The sequence below is a fragment of the Jaculus jaculus genome, chromosome 10, assembly GCF_020740685.1.
Source record: "Jaculus jaculus isolate mJacJac1 chromosome 10, mJacJac1.mat.Y.cur, whole genome shotgun sequence".
Taxonomy (NCBI): Eukaryota; Metazoa; Chordata; class Mammalia; order Rodentia; family Dipodidae; genus Jaculus; species Jaculus jaculus.
In genome coordinates, this window is record NC_059111.1 from 55,467,386 (window position 1) to 55,483,367 (window position 15,982).

Sequence of the window (15,982 nt, forward strand, 5' to 3'; positions counted from 1 at the left end):
CAGAGGAGGTGTATTCACTCAGCCTTTCAGAAACAAAGGCAGTTCCTGAGCCAGCATTCTTGTAGGAGGGACAGGTAGACAGCAAGGTGATAGTTGTAGCCAGCTGACTGAGTATCACAGAGGGAAAACTTTCCAGAGATGATTAGAAGTATTAAAGGATATTTGAGGCTAGAAGAACACAGACAACAACCACTCCACAGGGAAAGAAATTGCCTCTCTCCCTCAAGGGCTAAGTCTGGTTAAAATAGATACCCTTCTAGCCCAACCCAGAAAACTTTATACTTTGCAAAAATAAAGTTTGTTTTTCTTGACTTAGCTTTCCTCTTCCAAACCAGGTATCTATTCACCCATCATCAATCTGAAGGATTTGAAGTTAAGGAGGCATGGCATACATGTGTGTATGGCTTAGTTCAATGGTACAAATAGGAGCACTTCATTCATTCTTCAGATGGTAACAACATATAAATACAAACAAATGGGCATAATAACTCACCCCTACAATCCTTGAAAACACTATAGAAAATGCTGGCTGCATAACTCCATTTATAGTGGCACAAAACACACCAACTATTAAATAAGGCCATTCTGTTAAATTCAGATTTAGGATTCTCCAAAAGGAAGCTGGAGGTACATTTTCTTCCTAGACATCATACAATATTACAAAAGTCAGTTTAAAAACTTGATAATTTATGCACATTCCATGTCAAATTTTGAATGAATTCATCTTGTTTTTATTCTTTATTGGTTGATAGCAATTCAAAATTCTAATTCTAAAAAGCACTGACAGACTGTTACGTGACCCCTTCATTTTGTATAAAATGGGCCAATGTGGCTACTAACACTAATGCTTGGCCCAATGCTTAGAAGATGACAAAAATATAACAATTAGGGATAAATGGAAAAGAAATTTTAATATTGGAATACCCATTATAATTTCTTTTTAAAAAATTACTAAACTGTCCTATCATATGAGGTTATAAAGAATATGTGCTTCTAATCTAATACCCACTAACATAATTTTTGAGGAGGGAAGCTTGAGAGATGGCTTAGCAGTTAAAGGTGCTTGTTTGTAGAGCCCAATGGCCTGGGTTCTATTCCCCAGTACCCTTGTGAAGCTGATGTACAGTGTGGAGAGATGGCTCAGTAGTTAAAGGTGCTTGCTTACAGAGCTTTCTGGCTTGGGTTCAATTCCCCAGTACCCTTGTAAAGCCAGATGTATCAAATGGCATATGCATCTAGAGTTTTTTTGCAGTGGCAGGTGGCACTGTTGTGTCCATTTACTCCCTTTGCCTCTGCTTGCAAATAATAATTCAGAAAATCTTGAGGTCTGGAGAAATGGGTTAGTGGTTAAGGTGCTTGCCTGCAAAGCCTCATGTTTAAATCTGCAGATCCCACATAAGCCAGACACACAGTGATGCAACTGCACAATGTTGCACATGTGCACAAGGGGGCACACACATATGGAGTTCATTTTCAGTGACTGAGGCCCTGGTGTGCTCTCTCTTGCTCTCTCTCTCTCTCTTTCCCTCTCCCTGTCTCAAATAAATAAATTTAAGAAATAATTTTGGTAGCTATATATTAACTTAAAACTATTATGACTAGATTCTAGATAATCTGTTTGTTCATATGCATATGGAGGATAAAATGGCATACAAAAAAGGGCAATGTTTACCTGATGAAATAGATATTAAAAGGAAGGGTTAGAGGGCTAGAGAGATGGCTTATCAGTTAAGGCGCTTGCCTGCAAAGCATAATGACCTGTGTTTGGCTCTCCAGACCCCATGTAGGCCAGATGCACAAAAGGGGAGGCGAGCGCAAGGATGCACATGACCACTAAGTAGTGCAAGTGTCTGGAATTCAATTGCAGTGGCTGAGGTCCTGGTGCACCAATTCTGTCTCTCTCTCTCTCTCTCTCTCTCTCTCTCTCTAAAGCAAAAAAAAAAAAAAAAAAGAAAGAAAGAAAAAGAAAAAGAAAAAGAAAAGGAAGGACAAAAGATGTAGCTCAATGGCATAGTCCCTACCTTGCATATGTAAGATCTAGTGCTAAATCTCCAGCACCAAAAAATCTTTAAAGAATTGTATTAATATTTATTCTTAAATTCTAAAATGAGTATAAAATTGTGCTATTTTGGTTCCTTGAACACTCTGGAGAACAGGACAGAAGAATTCTAGACAGTTTTATATTATTCCCTTTCCTACTCCTATCCCATCCCACCCAACCAGGAGAGCCATGGTAGGATTCAGGACATAAAACTACAGCCTCACACATACCAGGGCCTCTTTTGTACTAAGCTTTTTGTCTTCGGCTTGTGGACCATGCATACTCTGGTGAGTTAGTCTTCTTACTAGAGGAGATCCTGAGTCTTCTGAAAACAATTCAAAGGTCTCAGTTTGACTTCTTGGTTCATAAACTTCATTTTCTAACTCGGCTTCAGTTCCTCTTGTCTAAAATAAACAAGGAATATACATACACTGGTCAGGCTCAATTAACCAATGGAAATGGATTATTAGACATCAGTATTGAGAAAATTAAAATTTGCTTAATTATAGTGAAAAATGAAGTAAAATTCTATTTCTTCCTATGTGATACATTTGGAATGAAAACTACTGAATAAGAAGGATTACCACTGAATCTTATCATCTTCTTTCTGTAGTATTTCACTCAATGCAACTGTTTTGGATAAATACTATCAATAGAAATGTGGTGAAAACCATAATGTGAGTCACACTTGCCATTTAAATTTTTCTAGTAGCTACATTTAAAAAATGTGAAAGGAGGGCTGGAGAAATGGCTTAGCGGTTAAGCGCTTGCCTGTGAAGCCTAAGGACCCCAGTTCGAGGCTCTGTTCCCCAGGTCCCACGTTAGCCAGATGCACAAGGGGGCGCATGCATCTGGAGTTCGTTTGCAGAGGCTGGAAGCCCTGGTGTGCCCATTCTCTCTCTCTCCCTCTATCTGTCTTTCTCTCTGTGTCTGTCACTCTCAAATAAATAAATTTTAAAAAAATGTGAAAGGAGGGCTGGAGAGATGGTTTAGTGGTTAAGGCATTTGCCTGTGAAGCCTAAGGACTCATGTTCAACTCTCCAGAACCCACATAACCCACATGCACAAAAGTAAGGCAAGCTCAAGGTTGCACATGCCCACTAGGTGGCACAAGTGTCTGGAGGGCAATTGCAATGGCAGAGGCCCTGGTGTGCGAATTCTTTCTCTCTCACACTCTCTCTTAAATCAGTAAATATATGAAAATTAAAAAATATGAAGGGATCAAAACAGTACAGGGGGCCATTGTCCCTTGTCCCCAGTTGCTCTTTTTGCTGCTCTCAGAGCAGTCACTGTTGGAGGCTACCTCATAGTAAGCCAGAGGCCCTGCTGACCTCACAGCACAGGCACCAGTCCCTGGGCCTTCCCTGGGAAGGTACCAGTGGGAAAACTACACAGACAAACCTGGCATGTAGTGTTCTATGGAAGCTCCAGGACATTGGCAGTAAAAGCAGATTCCCCCTTTCATGAACAGTGTTGTAAACCACGGGAGCTTGATTCCCCCTAGCAACGCATCTCATTTCTACAATGAAGCTAATAAGAGTTTCATACACCAAACTCATTAGCTTGTGAACGCTTGGCTAACACTGGCGAGAAAGGGAAGCAGGAAAGAGTTAATATGGTAGCACAATCGCAGCATGTCGGTAAGGAGGAGCTTTCCCACAGTACAGCCATGGTGGTGCCAGTAGTAGAGGGGGAGTGCTGGGTTCTACATCCCCAGCGGGCCTTGAAGATGTTTTGTGAGTACATTAGCTTCACTTTCGGTACTAAATTAGAGCGGTTTCATTTCAGAGACTTTGCCTTGATTTTGTTTCAAGTAACTTCTGATCAGCACTCAGAAGATAATAGTGACATATTTTTACAATATAAGCATACTTTTTTGTACATTGTGTTCATTCTCGAATAAAGTGAGTTTAGTGTTGGCTTGTAAAAAAATGTGAAGGGGTTAAAATCAATGTAAATTACATATTTTGCCCAATAAATCCAAGATATTATTGTTACACAATGATATTATCCTTTCACTATGTAACAATAAAAAACTATTGGGATGTTTTTCATTATTTTGTAATAAGCATTCAGAATCCAGTGTACACTTTCTACTTAAAATATTTCAGTTCAGAGTAACCACCATTCAGATGCTCAGTAGACACATGGGCCTAGCAAAGATTAGTGGGTAGGGCACCACTAAGCCCTGTTAAAGGTTTTTAAGGGTTCTGGGCAACATGGTGGCATAGAAGCCATGCCAAACCAGCCTAGGCAGGGATTTAAGCAAAACCCTAGCAAAATATACTCTTCTTCTGAAAAGTAAAGGAGTATAGGTTATTCTTAGACACAGAGGAGAAGTTGAAGAGACCAAGACCCATCAGAAAGGAGGAAAATGGCCAGAATCCCCCTGAGGCGCTTGCACCCGCCTATCCACACAATCTGCACACCCACTGGGCACTGCCTCGCCAGGTGTGCCAAGAAGCATCAGCAGAGCCCAAACAAGGGGATAGTTCAACTTCATCAGCCTTCTTGCAAAGTTATGAAATCTGAAGGTCAACTAATGAGCTACTGAAAGGGATACAGGTACATAGGCCTGCAATGGAAAAGCTAATCTCACTTTCCTTGTCAGGGAAGGTTATGGGTTGTATATTCTTGGTTGGCTTTACTATTTTCAAGTAAACTGTATTTGGGGGTTGAATATTATTGCCTTTTATGCATTCATATTTATAGGGCCTATGTCTTTTGCTTCTGTCATTACTGGGGGCAGAGTCTGATCCAGATCCAGGCTAACCTGGAACCCAATTCAGAACAGAAATCTCTACCTTCCAGCTAACAAGATTAAGGGTATAGAGCAACACACACCCATAGAGATTTTGGCTTTATAAGACTATCTGTTTTAATCCCCACAATTGCATACTTTGTGCTGGTTTTTATTGAATGTGTATATTGATGAGTTGAAGTTCAGAATTTGCCAGTAAGTTCTGCCACCCAGTCCACTAGAATACTTGCTTAGCAAGCAAATGCAACACCTAGGATTACTTCTGAAGCTGGATTGGGGTACAAGAGCTACACCTAGTACCTTAAACTCATATCCTGAAAGTATATAAAGGTGGATCCTGAAAGTATATAAAGGTGGATTGTATATAAAGAACATTGCAGATAAGTAGAAAACCCAAGCATCAAATCGACTCAGGATGCAAAACTCACTATTTACAATACAAGAAACTCAAAGAATTAAGACAATACAACCCCACCAAAAATTATAAATCCATCAGAAATGATCACCAATGAGACTGTTCTATATGAAATGCCTGACAAAGATTTTTTTAAAAAATGATGATATCTATACTCAAAGAGGAAATGAAAGGAATCAAAGAAGGAAACAAAGGAATTAAAGAAGTAAACAAACTTCTGAAAGAGAACACAAGAAACAAGCTTCATGTAATAAGGAGGTCATTATAAGACATGAGTAAGGAAATATAAATACTGAAGAAAAACCAGGCTGAAATTCTAGCTCTGGAGAATATAGTCAGTTGTATCTTATCAAAGGTCTTTTCTGCATCTATCGAAATCATCATGTGGTTTTTGTGTTTAACGTGTTTATGTGGTGTATTACATTGACAGATTGCCATATCTTGAACCACCCCTGTGTTCCTGGGATGAATCCCACTTGGTCAAGTTGGATAATGTTTTTGATGTGTTGTAACATCACTTCATGATCACAACATTGGAGAGAATTGACATGGTTGGTTCATATCTTAACAAGACAGGGTTGTCCACTCTCACCTCTGCTCTTCAATATAGTACTGAAAGTCCTAGCTCAAGCAATAAGACAGGAGAAGGAAATAAAATGGATACAATTTGGAAAGGAAGAAGTTAAGTTAGCTCTATTCGCTGTTGACATGATTGTATATGTAAGAGACCCACGAGACTGACTCCATCCCAAAACTTCTGAAGGTGATTAACTCCTATAGCAAAGTAGCAGGATACAAAATCAATGAACAAAAAACAGTAGCCTTTCTATATGCAAATGACAAAGATACAATAAAGATAAGGGACATAGTCCCATTTTCAATAGCAACAACAACAGCAAAAATATCTTGGAATAATGTTAACCAAGGAAGTGAAAGATCTATACAGCGAAAACATAAAAACACTTTAAAAAGAAATTGAGGAGGACTTGAGAAAATGTAAAGACCTCCCATGCTCCTGGATAGGCAGAATTAACATTGTGAAGATGGCAATCCTACCAAAGGCAATATACAGATTAAATGCAATGCCAATTAAAATGCTAACAGTGTTCTTCAAAAGAAATAGAGAAAATGATCTCAAATTTCATATGGAAAGGCAAAAATCCTCGCATATCCAAACATATCCTCACAAAAGAAATACCTCTGGAAGCATCACCATACCTGTTCTAAAGCTATATTACAAATCCATAGTAATAAAAATAACATGGTACTAGCATAAAAACAGGAGTATAGACCAACGGAATACACTTGAGGACCCAGACATTGAGTCAAGCAACTATAGCTACTTGATATTTGACAAAGGCCCTAACAATATAGGCTGGAAAAAAAGACATCATCTTCAACAAATGGTGCTGGACAAACTGGATAACCATATGTATGAAACTGAAACTTGATCCACACATTTTGCCATGCACTACACTCAAGTCCTAATGGATCAAAGACCTCAATATAAGACCAGAAACTCAACTACTACTGGAAGAAAATATAGGAAGTATTTTCCATGATATAGGAATGGAAAAGGCTTCCTGAACAAAACCCCAGTAAATCACAATTTTTTTTTTTTTTTTTTTTTGGTTTTTTGAGGTAATCACACTCTAGCCCAGGCTGACCTGTAATTGACTATGGAGTCTCAGGGTGGCCTCAAACTCACGGCGATCCTCCTACCTCTGCCTCCCTCCTGAGTGCTGGGATTAAAGGCATGCACCACCATGCCCAGCTTAGATCACAATCTTAAACAGTCACTCAACCAATGGGATCACATGAAGCTGAAAAGTTTCTTTACAGACAAGCTTACAATAAGCAAAGCCAATAGATTACTCACAGAATGGGAGAAAATATTTGCTGGCTATCCAACTGTCAGAGGCCTAATCTCTAGAATCTATAAAGAACTCAAAACTCTAAACAGTAAAAAGTCAAACACCCCACTCACAAAATGGGGCAAAGAGCTGAACAGGCAGTTCACAAAGGAAGAAATACAAATGGCAAACGCCCACTTAAGAAAATGTTCATCATCCCTAATCATCAGGGAAATGCTAATTAAAACAGCTATGAGATTCCATCTTACCCCAATAAGGGTAGGAAACATCGAAAAATCAAATGAAAATAAATGCTGGTGAGGATGTGGAGAAGTAGGAATACTCATCCACTGTTGTTGGGAATGTAAGATGGTACAACCCCTTTGGAAAGCAATATGGAGACTCCTGAAAAAGCTGACTACAAAGATACCAACAGACCCAGTTATTTCCTTACTAGGCATCTACCCTAAAACCTTCAAACCATAGGCTAGAGAGATTTGCTCAACCATGTTTGTAGCAGCTCAATTCATAATACATAAGAGCTGGAATCAACCCAGATGTCCATCACTATAAGAATGGATAACTCAGGTATGGTATATCTACACAATGGAATTCTATACAGCAGTAAGAAAATAATGACACAATGAAATTTGAGGAAAAAATGGTTGAACCTGGAACAGATCATTCTCAGTAAACTCACCCAGTCACAGAAAAAAAATTGCTACATAGTCTCACTCATCTACAGCAACTAACCTGAATCTACCGAAGATGCCTTACTTACCCAGCAAGCATCTCATAGACTAGATAATAGGATGGGTGGGGAGGGAGGGGAGGGCAATGGAGGGGGGTGGGAAACACAAATCTAGACTCAAACAGCAAAGGTACCATAAAATTCTACATCCTAAAAGGCAGACCAAATGGCTGAACCTTCACCAGGCCCTTAGAGGGAATACCTGAGCCATAAGACACTGAAGAGGGTATGATGAAGACTGACCTTAATCCTCTGAAGCTTCTCTCTCTCCTTCTCTCTATCTCTTTCCACTCTAACTCCTTTATATTAGTTATCTTTTTCTTCTTTTTCTTAGTGTGCATTGACCTGTTACTCCCAGTACCAGCATGGGGCTATCATCCACAATGAGCTTTTGATCAGAGAAACCTACAAAGTTTCCTAAAAGAAAGATAGATTTATGTCAAAGTACTTGATGACCCATCAAAGGTTAGTCGTAAGACCCTACTGCTAAAGACACCTTATATGGTTGACATGTAAAATGGAATGGCATGGCTGGAAGCTGGAAGAGAGTCAGTCCCCAGACAGTCAGTGCACCTAGTGCCAGAAGGTGCTACATAGGTGACTGGGGGACAATGACCAATTTCTGTCCAAGCAACTCATGGTCTAACCTACTTAGCAGCAAATAACCTGTTGTAATGCTCATACAAGTGCAATAGTGGCACACAGCCATGGTGGGGAACCAGCTGCTCTTGATTTGGCTAACTGATCCCCTCAGTGGTATGGGACCTATAGCTGGATCTGGGAAACAAGTCAGAACCATATCCAAACATAAGCCCACTCGCCATTATCAAGCTACCACCAATTGTGGTCTTCAAGAGGGACTATACCTATTAAATTCTCTATAAAAAAAAAGTAAGGGTTACCTCATTTGTCTGGTTCTAACTTACTCTCTGTTGGAGAATCTGCTCTCTTTTTTAGGTAGATGTAGATCCTAAGGAGAGAGCCACCCCATCGTATCTCAAAAGGGCACCAGGTGGAACTAAGAAGAATTGGTGAAATAAGCAAGGGTGCTGTTTTCTTGGTGAAATAGGTACCAGCACAAGGTTGAAGGAGATCAACACAGAGAAAAATAAATTCCTACAAAATCAGAGATCCAGAGACCCAGAGGCCCCAACACCTCATCACTGATGCAGACCAAAAATGAACCCAGCATGGCTCAGGGAAATTTTGCGGAAGAGGGGGTGGAAAGAATGTTAGAGCCACATTTTGGTCATGATATCAGAGACACTTATCCTGCCCATAACTGTGGGCTAACTCCAGAATGCATGACCCATATACTTCAACAAGGAGGGGCCTTGGGGGAGGGGGTGGATCATGGATGAGCCTAACAATGGTACCAAATTGAGTGTATTTGCTGAGTACAATTAATTAATAATAAAATTAATAATAAAAAAGACTACAGTCAGCGAAATAAAAAAATAACTTTCTGGAAAGTCTCACCAGTAGAATGGATGAAGGACAGAACAGAATATCTAAACTAGAAACCCGGTGGCAGACCTAATACAGTCCAACAAAGAGAAAGACAAAGAAAAATAAGGACACTCCACAACAAAAACAGGCTAAAGGAATTTATGATAACCAAACCAGGTCTACAGAAAATCCTTGAAGGAATTCTTCATGCTAAAGAGAAAGTAAAACACACAGAGAAGGAAATAAGAAAAAATAAACCACACTCAAATAACAGTAAAACAAATAAGCAAAGGGAAAATAGGAAACACTACAAAATAAGAACAATAGTGAGAATAAATACATACCTTTCAATAATAACTTTTAATATCAATGATCTCAATGTACCATCCAAAAGACACAGGCTTACAGACTGGATTAAAAGACAGGATCCTGCCATTTGTTGCCTCCATAAAACTCATCTCTCGATAAAAGATAGACACTGTCTAAGAGTAAAAGGATGCAAAAATGATATTTCAAGCAAATGGGCCTATGAAACAAGCAGGGGTTGCTATCCTAATATCTGACAGGATAGACTTCAGACTAATTAGTGAGGAAAGATAAAGAAGGTCACTTTATACTGATTAAAGGAACACTCCAACATGAAGACATTACAATCCTAAACATATATGCACCTATGGGGTCTCCGAGTTTCATCAAACAAAACTATTATACTTAAGGTCACAGATAACATCAAACACAATTGTAGTGGGAGACTTCAATACCCCACTCATCAACTGACAGGTCATCCTGGCAAAAAATAAACAGATATCTGAATTAAATGATGCCATGGAACAAATGGACCATAACAATATCTATACAGAACATTCCATCTAAACACTGCACAATATACATTTCTCTCTGTATACATGGAACATTCTCTAAAATAGAACATATATTAGGACACAAAGCAAATCACAACAAATACAGGAAAATTGAAATAATCCCTTGTACTCTATCTGACCACAATGGGATTAAACTGCAAATCAGAAACAAAAAAAGGTATAGAGCATACAGAAATTCATGGAGACTAAACAGTACACTATTGAATGATTAATGGGTCATGGAAGATGACAAAAAGCAAATAATTAAATTTATAGAATCAAATAATGATGATAATACAACATATCAAAACTTCTGGCACACAATGAAGGCAGTCCTAAGAGGGAAATTTATAGTTTTACCTACCTATATTAAGGAACTAGAGAGTTCACAAATAAACAAATTAATGCTTCACCTTAAGGCCTTGGAAAAAGAAGAACAAGACAAACAAAAAAAATCAGTAGATGAGAAGAAATCATAAAGATTAGGGCAGAATTTAATGAAATAGAAACCCCCCAAACAATCCAAAGAATCAATGAAACAGAGTTGGTTCATTGAAAGGATAAACAAGACTGATAAACCCTTTGAAAATTTGACCACAAGAAAGAGAGAAGAGACAATAATTAATAAAATTAGAGATGAAAAAGGCACCATCACAACAGATACCAAAAATATTCAGACAATTATATGAACATATGTTAAGAATATATATGCCTCTAAGTTTGAAAATCTGAAAGAAATGGATGATTTCCTTGATTCATATGACCTACCAGAATTAAATCAAGATGAGATAAACCTATAACAAGTATGGAGAACCAAGCTGTTATAAAAAGTCTCCCAACTAAAATAAAGCCCAGACTCAGGTGGACTCACTGGTGAATTTTACCAGACCTTCATGGAAGAACTAACACCACTCCTTCTCAAATTTTTCCATAAAATAGAAAAGGAAAGAATTCTACCAAACTCCTTTTATGAAGCCAGCATCACCCTTATACCAAAACCAGACAAAGACAGAACAAAAAAGAAAACTTCAGAGCAATATCCCTCATGAACATAGATGCAAAAATTCTGAACAAAATATTGGCAAAGGAAATACAAGAATAAAAAGCTTATTCACCCTGACCAAGTTGGCTTTATCCTATGGATGCAGAGAGTGTTCATCATACACAAACAGATAAATATAATACATCATATAAATGTTCTGGAGGACAAAAATCACATGGACATCTCAGTAGATGCAGAGAAGGCATTTAACAAAATCCAACATCCTTTCACGGTAAAAGTATTGCATAAACTGGGAAGAGAAGGAACATGTCTCAACATAATAATAAAAGCTACTTATGACAAACCTACAGCCAAAATAATACTAAATGGAGAAATACGTGAAGCTTTTCCACTAAAGTCAGGTACAAAATAAGGGTGCCCACTGTCCCCATTTTTATTTAATATAGTACTGGAAGTCCTAGCTATAGCAACAAGGCAAGAGACACTCATAAAACGGATACAAATTAGAAAGGAAGAGATCAAATTATCATTATTTGCAGATAATATGATTCTATACATAAAAGACTCTACCAGCAAACAGTTAGTGCTGACAAACACATTTAGCAACTGTGGAGGTTTGATTCAGGTGTTCTCCATAAACTTAGATGTTCTGAGTGCTAGGCTTCCCAGATGATTGCAATTGGAAATTGAAACCTCCTGGAGGCAGTGTATTGTTGGGGATGGGCTTATGGGGTGTTATAGCCAGTTTCCCCTTGCCAGTGTTTGGCACATTCTCTTGTTGCTATTATCCACCTTACGTTGGCCAGGGGGTGATGTCCATCCTCTGCTCATGTTGTCATTTTTCCCTTCCATCATGGAGCCCTCAAGCATGTAAGCCAAAACAAACCTCTTTTTTTTTTTTTCCCACAAGCTTTTCTTGGTTGGGTGATTTCTACCAGCAATGCAAACCTGACTGCAACAGCTAGGTAGTAGGATACAAAAAACATACACAGAAATTAGTAGCTTTCCTATGTACTAACAACATTCAGAGGATGAAATCAGGGAATCTCTCCCATTCACAATTGCCTCAAATAAAATAAAGTGCCTTGGATTTAACTTAACCAAGGGAGTGAAGAATCTCTACAATAAGAACTTGAAAACACTCAAGTGAGAAATTGCAAAAGACACAAGGAAATGGAAAGACATCCCATGTTCTTAGATTGGAAGAATCAATATTGTGAAAATGTCAATCTTACCAGAAGTAATCAACACATGTAATGCAATCCCCATTAAAAAGTCAATGGCATTCTTCACAGAAATAGATAAAACAATCCTAAAATTAACTTGGAAGCACAAAAACTTTGAATAACAAAAAACAATTTTGAGCAACAAAAATAAGACTTGTGGTATCACCATAACCCATTTTAAGCTATATTACAAAGCCATAGTAACAAAAACAGCATGCTATTGGCACAAAAACAGGCATGTAGATCAATGGAACAGAATAGGGGATCCAGATAGTAATCCATGCAGCTACAGCCATCTTATTTTCGACTAAAATGCCAAAAACATTCATTGGAGAACAGATAGCCTCTTCAACAAGTGGTCCTGGGAAAACTGGATATCTATATGTAGAAGGATGAAAATAGATCTTTGTCTTTCTCCATGCACAACAATCAAATCCAAGTGTATCAAGGACCTAAATATCAGACTGAAACTCTGAAACTGCTAGAGGAAAAGGCAGGGGAAACCCTTCAACATATTGGTATTGATAATGACTTCCTGAGTACAACCCCAATTGCTCAGAAAATAAAACCACTAATCAACTACTGGGATCTCATGAAATTACAAAGCTTTTGTACAGCAAAGAACACAGTGAATAGAGCAAAGAGACAACCTACAGAATGGGAGAAAATCGGGCTGGAGAGATGGCTTAGCAGTTAAGCGCTTGCCTGTGAAGCCCTAAGGACCCCGGTTCGAGGCTCGGTTCCCCAGGTCCCATGTTAGCCAGATGCACAAGGGGGCGCACGCGTCTGGAGTTTGTTTGCAGAGGCTGGAAGCCCTGGCATGCCCATTCTCTCTCTCTCCCTCTATCTGTCTTTCTCTCTGTGTCTGTCACTCTCAAATAAATAAATAAATAATTTTTTAAAAAGAAGAATGGGAGAAAATCTTTGCCAGTTTCACATCTGACAGACGATTAATATCTAGAATATACAAAGTACTCAAAAAAGAGAACAATAAGAAATCAAACAACCCAATCAGAAAATGGGCTATGGAGCCAAATAGAGAGTTCTCATCAGAAGAAATACAGATGGCATATAAACTTCTAAAAAAGTGTTTTACATACTTAGCCGTCAGGAAAATGCAAATTGAAACTACCTTGAGATTCCATCTCTCTCCCATGAGAATGGCTACCATCAAGAAAACAAATGACAATAAATGTTTGTAAGGATGCAGTAAAAGGGGAACTCTTCTACACTGTTGGTGGGAATGTAATCTGGTACAGCCACTGTGGACATGAGTGTGGAGGTTCTTGAGATAGCTAAAAACAGATTTGCCATATGATCCAGCTATAGCACTCCTAGGCATATATCCTAATGACTCTTCTCACTACCTTAGAGATACTTGCACAACCACCTCTATTGCTACTCTATTCATAATAGCTAGGAAATACAACCAGCCTAGATGTTCATCCACAGATGACTGCATAATAAAGATGTGGTACATCTTCACAATGGAGTTCTATTCAGTGGTAGAGAAAAATGAAATTATGAAATTTGAAGAGAAGTGGATGGGTCTGGAAAGGATTATACTAAGTGGGGTAACCAAAGCCCAGAAAGCCAAATGTCACATTTTGTCTCTCATATGTGGATCCTATCTACAAATGTATAGACTTGTCTGTTATCTGGAACCAAAAATCAGTACCAGAGGCCTATAAGCTAGAAAAGGGCTATAAGGGAAGGAGGAGAGGGAAGATCTTAAGGGGATGGTATTTATATATGTAAATAGAACAAATTACAAGGAAGGGAAAGGCCTTAGTGTGGTCAGGGAAAGTGATTGTATAACAGAAAGGTGGGGGAGGGTCAATCAAAATTCAAGATATTCTGAATAAATCACATGAAAATCTACTTTCTTGAGTGATGGAACATCCAGAAGCCATAGATTGCTACTAGAAAATTTCCAGTGTCAGGGATGGGATACCTTCCAGTGATTTGTCAGCCAGTGAGTTCCCTGTTGCCTCCAAGATATTATAGGCTATTGCCAAGGCCCCTGGTTTCCCATGAGAAAGAGATGGCAAGACCCTATCGCTGAAGACTTCACATGCCTGAGCAGCAAAGTCACTGAGAAATCAAGCTGATCCTGAGCAGAAAACCTTCTCCCTGTAGAACAGCTAACTGAAAGCTGGAAAAAGATGTACTATATCCAGCCTTATGGGAGACAGAAGTCATCAGCAGTGAAAACAGTGGCATTGGAAGCCTCAAGTTTGGCCAGGGAGGCCAAATGACTGAATGAGTGCAATAGTGGCATGTCTGCTCTGGGGGAAACCAGCTGCTTTCTAGTTGGACTGAAGGCCCACATGCCTGGTACTTAAAACCTAATCAAAAGCCTATGGCAGGGGAGGTCATGAGCCTTAGGGGGGTATAAAGCCTGTTTCTGTCTGGATTATTCCATACATTACTCTCACCAAATTGTCCTGAAAGCACTATACTTAACGTTCATACTCATATATTAATGTTATTCTCACTTTTGGTTAGAGAAGCTTCTCTTTTCAGATGGTGATAACCACTGGGATGTCCCAAAAGGCAACATAGTGCTGAGAAGAAAAGATCAAGGAGTGTCCAGCACTGAAACATCTCACACCCTCCAAGGCTCAGGGTGCATTGCAGAAGAGGTGGTGGAAAGAATATAAGAACCAAAGTTAGGGTACCACTCCTTACATACAACTGTCTGGACAGAATTTGGCCTCGATAGCCATGACCTCACAGTACTTAGCAATACCTACACAAGACCCTCATAATAGGAGTGTTGCAGTCAGGTTTGCATTGCTGGTAGAAATCACCCAACCAAGAACACCTTGTGGAAAAAATGTTTATTTTGGTTTACACACTTGTGGGGAAGCTCCACAATGGCCAGGGAAAATGAAGGCATGAGCAGAGGGTGGACACACCCCCTAGCAACACAAGGTGGACAGTAGCAACAGAAGAGTGTGCCAAACACTGGCATGGGAAAACTGGTTAAAACACCATAAGCCCACCTCCAACAATACACTCCCTCCAGGAGGCATTAATCCCCAAATCTCCATCAGCTGGGAACCTAGCATTCAGAACGCATAAGTTTATGGGGGACAACTGAATCAAACCACCACATTCTGCCCCTGGCCCCCATAAATAATAACCATACATGATGTAAAATGCAATGCATTCAGTCCAACTTTAAAAGTCCCCATATATTTTTTTAAAACCCAATGATGTTCATGCATGCCCATAGTCCAAGGTCTTATAACTGAGCCATAATACCAAAAAAATCCCCCCAAAACTCATAATTGCTCAGAATAAATATTCACACTGAAAAGATGGCATGGGGCATAGCAAAGAAATATTCAAGCGATACATGATTTAAACAGAGCAAATACCAGGGCAAACATCAAACTGTAGCGTCAAGTCCAACAACTCTAGCCAGTGACAAATCTCCCAGTCTGATAATTCTAACCAGCAACAAGTCTTTGCCATTCCAATTCCACCCCCCAGCTAGGCTACTCACAGCCCTTGAAAACTTGATTGGGGCTGGCAGCTTTCCTTAGCAGCCATATCATGGTCCTGGCATCACCCCTGAGTCTCCACTGCAATCCACAGTTCATCCTCTTGGCCCC

At 39.2% G+C, this 15,982-nt stretch overlaps 1 protein-coding gene across 14 annotated transcripts in view; it reads right to left on the reverse strand.

Moving 5' to 3' along the window:
- Nucleotides 1–15,982, reverse strand: part of LOC101595257 (multidrug resistance protein 2-like) — a 114,326-nt gene that overhangs the window by 60,546 nt on the left and 37,798 nt on the right. For 13 of the 14 annotated variants that reach the window (XM_045160420.1, XM_045160426.1, XM_004662293.2 and 10 more), the window contains 2 exons: nt 2,272–2,445; nt 494–640 (listed from right to left, as the gene is read on the reverse strand). In XM_045160420.1, coding sequence (XP_045016355.1) covers nt 494–640; nt 2,272–2,445 — 321 coding nt within the window. The remainder of the gene's footprint in view (nt 1–493; nt 641–2,271; nt 2,446–15,982) is intronic. The other variant, XM_045160425.1, reaches the window with a different exon arrangement.